Raw genomic sequence first — 3,458 nt, forward strand, 5'->3', positions numbered from 1 at the left:
ACTAACTCTAATGAAAATTTTGAGGACTCACCTCTTTGTCTGTTCGCAGACCGAAACTTGAGACAGTGGCAGCTTTTATGCATGTCTATCCCCCTCGACACAAAAAACTAGGAAATAAACAATATAATTCGATCAAATCCTCAAAAGTTCTACTTTCACATTTCCTAATTTCGATGCAGTGTGGCATAAACTAAACCCGTTATTCTGCTCCTATTAAATCCCTAAATTAAAAAGTTTTTAGGTTATATCCACTATTAGTATATTTAATTAATTTGCAATACACATTAATGAATATTTTATCAAATTTTAAGTTATATTTGTCACAAAGATTTATTTGTAATTGTTTTATAAATAGTGATAGAACTAGGAATCTTAATAAGAGGATTCAAAATAATAAAAACATGTCACACCTGAGATTTGAATATGTATTTCTTTTATATCAACGAGATTCAAAACTTTATTTATATATAAGAGAAATTGTACTCTACTTATACGTAGCTCCTCCCATGCTTGTAAGTGATCTTATTGTATAAATACTTTTTCAGTTTTATACCAACGATGAATAAACCTATTAAAAATATGTAAAGAGAAACCCTGATATATTAAATTCAAAACCCGTACTATATATATGCACGTTAGCTTTGTCCTTTTGATCACTTAGGAAGTTCCAGAAAACATACAAATTAGGTAAATGGAAGAGGGAATGTCAGGGTTTTCGGTGAGGGCACGCGGTGGTTGTGGCGGCGGAGGAGGGACAAAGTGTGGGCGGTGGAATCCCACGACCGAGCAAGTAAAAGTACTGACTGACTTGTTCAGGTCAGGACTCCGTACCCCAAGTACTGATCAGATACAAAAGATATCTTCCCAACTTAGCTTTTATGGAAAGATTGAGAGTAAAAATGTCTTTTATTGGTTCCAAAATCATAAAGCTCGTGAAAGACAGAAACGTCGCAGAGTTTTGGTTGATGAACCAAAAGATGATGGAATCCACTTCCCATGCCAAGACAACAATATCACTTCAACCAAACGTGAGTTGCAAAATCATCTCTTTTTTTTCTTTTGGAGAAACGATTAAGTTGTTTACGTAGGTCACGGGTTCGAGTTGTGAAAGCAGCTACTAATGTTTTTATTGCGGTAAACTGTCACATCATACCTTTCGAGATGTAGTCATTTTCTGGATCTTGCATGAATGCGGGATACTTTGTGCACCGGGCTGCCCTGCTCACATTCTCTAGAGCTTAATTCTTTTTCATGAGTCAAATATTTAAAATGTTCTTCTGTTTTTTTTTTTCGGTTTTTGGGGGGTAAGTTTTGAACTTAGGACCTATTGCAACAATCCATATAAAAGTTTAAAATGTTTGAGAAAGTTATACTCCCTCCGATCAAAAGAAGTGATTTGTTAGCTGTTTTCATACAGAGTAAGAAATTCACCTTTTAACATTAATTATTAATGAAATTAACCATATTAATCTTTATTATCTCTTCATATGAACACTCCTAACACATACTCCAACACTATTTACTCCATGGGCAATGTAGGAAAAAAATAATTAATTCTTTCTTGAAATCTGAAAAAATTACTTATTTTGGACCACAAAAAAAAGGCCAAAAATCACTTATTGTGGACCGAAGGGAGTATTTACTTACTTAGTTATGTGAAGTATGTCTTAACACTATCTTTTGTTATTTGCAGATTTTTCAGAGATATATAATTATAATCAAGGGTCCGAACAACCAGAAAGAGTAAAAGAGACTCTGCAACTCTTTCCGCTGAATTCGTTAAGTGAATCGGAGTCAGAGAAGCTAAGGTTTTTCGCAGAAGAATGCAAAGAGAACGCGGCGTTTTCGTACACTATTGGGGCAGAAATGGATCATCCAACTTTGGATCTGCGTTTAAGCTTCCTTTGACTAAAAAAAAGAAAAAACTTATGGCGCATGTTTTATTCAGAGCAGTAGAAACATATTTCTAGTATTTTAATGCATGGTTTTTGAGCTTTTAGGTTTTAGCATGAACATAAAATTAAGATCATTAGTTACTAGTACTAGTAAGAATAGAAAATAGTAATGGCAGAGGGGGAGGCTGAAAGTTTGATGTGATGAATTTGTAAAATGCACGTCGCTCAAGAAATTGAATTGAAACTTGTGATATGCTTCGACATTCTCCTCTACATGCTCCCTCCGACTTTGTTTTATTACTATCTCTGTGCTTACTCTGCCGGATATTTTATGAATTTTTCACTTTATTCGTATAAATGTGAACGCTTGGAAAATTGGACTTGTGCTTCTTCTCCCAAGGATTCTTTCGTTTTGAATTATATTATTTCCAAGCAAAGCAGTCGTTTCATAATGGCTCGGTTTCCCAGATTGTGAATTGAATACAAGAGGCTTATCTTGCCAAAGAACTTGGTTACCACAGTGCATGAACTGTTGCTTTGACATTAATTTGACCGTTTCCTAATCGCCATGAATACGTAATTGTTTAACTTTAATTATTTTGTAGTAGTAAAGCCAAGATTGTTGAGTACAACAAATTTGTGACAACTCGATACGTCGTTGCGAGTACTAGCTCCTTTTCTATGTTTTGAGACCTCCTGTAGCTTTATTTGATGATATATGACTTGAGTGCGTGATCCATGTCGTTTTTCAAAAACCTTACAATGTGAAATTTTAAAGAAAATGTGATTTTTGGCTTTAAAAATGACTAGAGTTGACCACGGTCAACATCTTTCGTAAACGACCTAGCATCGGTGTTTTGACGATTCCGACAGGTTTGTGTGATTTTTTGGACTTCTACGCATCTTTGGTTGGGGTCCCGGGTGATCTGAGGGCGTTTCGGCGCATTATGTGAAAAATTGGAAAATTGAGTTTTTAACTTGAAAGTCTTGAGTTTTGATGATCGATTCTTGATATTTGATGTTATTTTGATTATTTGAGTTAGCGAGCGAGTTTTTATAATGTTCTTTCACTTGTGGGGATATCCAGATTGGAGCCGGAGGGGCTCAGGCGAGTTTTTGATGTGTTTTGGAAGGTTTTGAACTGCTGATGCATCAACTAGTGTGGATTGCCGGCAAATCTCGCATTAAGTGATTGTTCGCATTTGCGAAATGGGACTAGGATTAGGCACTTTGCATTTGCGAAGTCTGAGCAACATTTGCGACCGATGGGATAATCGTATTTGCGACTGTGGAGTCGCATTTGCGACGCTAGGAAACTTTGATCAGCTTTGCAAAAGCGAAGCTTGGATCGCATATGCGAGGGAGGGGACCTTCGCAAATGTGAAGGTTTTGTCGCATTTGCGATAACTGCATGGCTGAAACACTGCGATCAATGGTTTGCTTTTGCAATGGTCGTAACTGCGAACAAGAGTTTGCAATTGCGACATCTGCAACTTGGTAAAGGTTGAGAATTTTGGGACTTAGCTCATTTTACACCATTTTTCAACTCTACTCCATATAAGC

At 36.3% G+C, this 3,458-nt stretch overlaps 1 protein-coding gene across 1 annotated transcript; it reads left to right on the plus strand.

Annotated features, from left to right (window-relative positions):
• Window positions 1-675: 675 nt before the first annotated feature.
• On the plus strand, window positions 676-2,134 carry LOC109237948 (WUSCHEL-related homeobox 7-like). The gene is made up of 2 exons (XM_019404344.1): window positions 676-1,028; window positions 1,694-2,134. The coding sequence occupies exons 1-2, from the start codon at window positions 692-694 to the stop codon at window positions 1,906-1,908; spliced, it is 552 nt and encodes a 183-aa protein (XP_019259889.1). The 5' UTR covers window positions 676-691; the 3' UTR covers window positions 1,909-2,134.
• The last annotated feature ends 1,324 nt before the right edge of the window (window positions 2,135-3,458 follow it).

This window comes from Nicotiana attenuata, unplaced genomic scaffold (assembly GCF_001879085.1).
Source record: "Nicotiana attenuata strain UT unplaced genomic scaffold, NIATTr2, whole genome shotgun sequence".
NCBI classification, from domain to species: Eukaryota; Viridiplantae; Streptophyta; class Magnoliopsida; order Solanales; family Solanaceae; genus Nicotiana; species Nicotiana attenuata.

What these genes read in the sequence shown, in the direction of transcription:
- LOC109237948 (XM_019404344.1), top strand. Translation starts at nt 692, where the DNA reads ATGGAAGAGGGAATGTCAGGGTTTTCGGTGAGGGCACGCGGTGGTTGT. An exon ending in CAATATCACTTCAACCAAAC is followed by an intron (nt 1,029 to 1,693) that starts GTGAGTTGCAAA and finishes TGTTATTTGCAG; the next exon opens with ATTTTTCAGAGATATATAAT.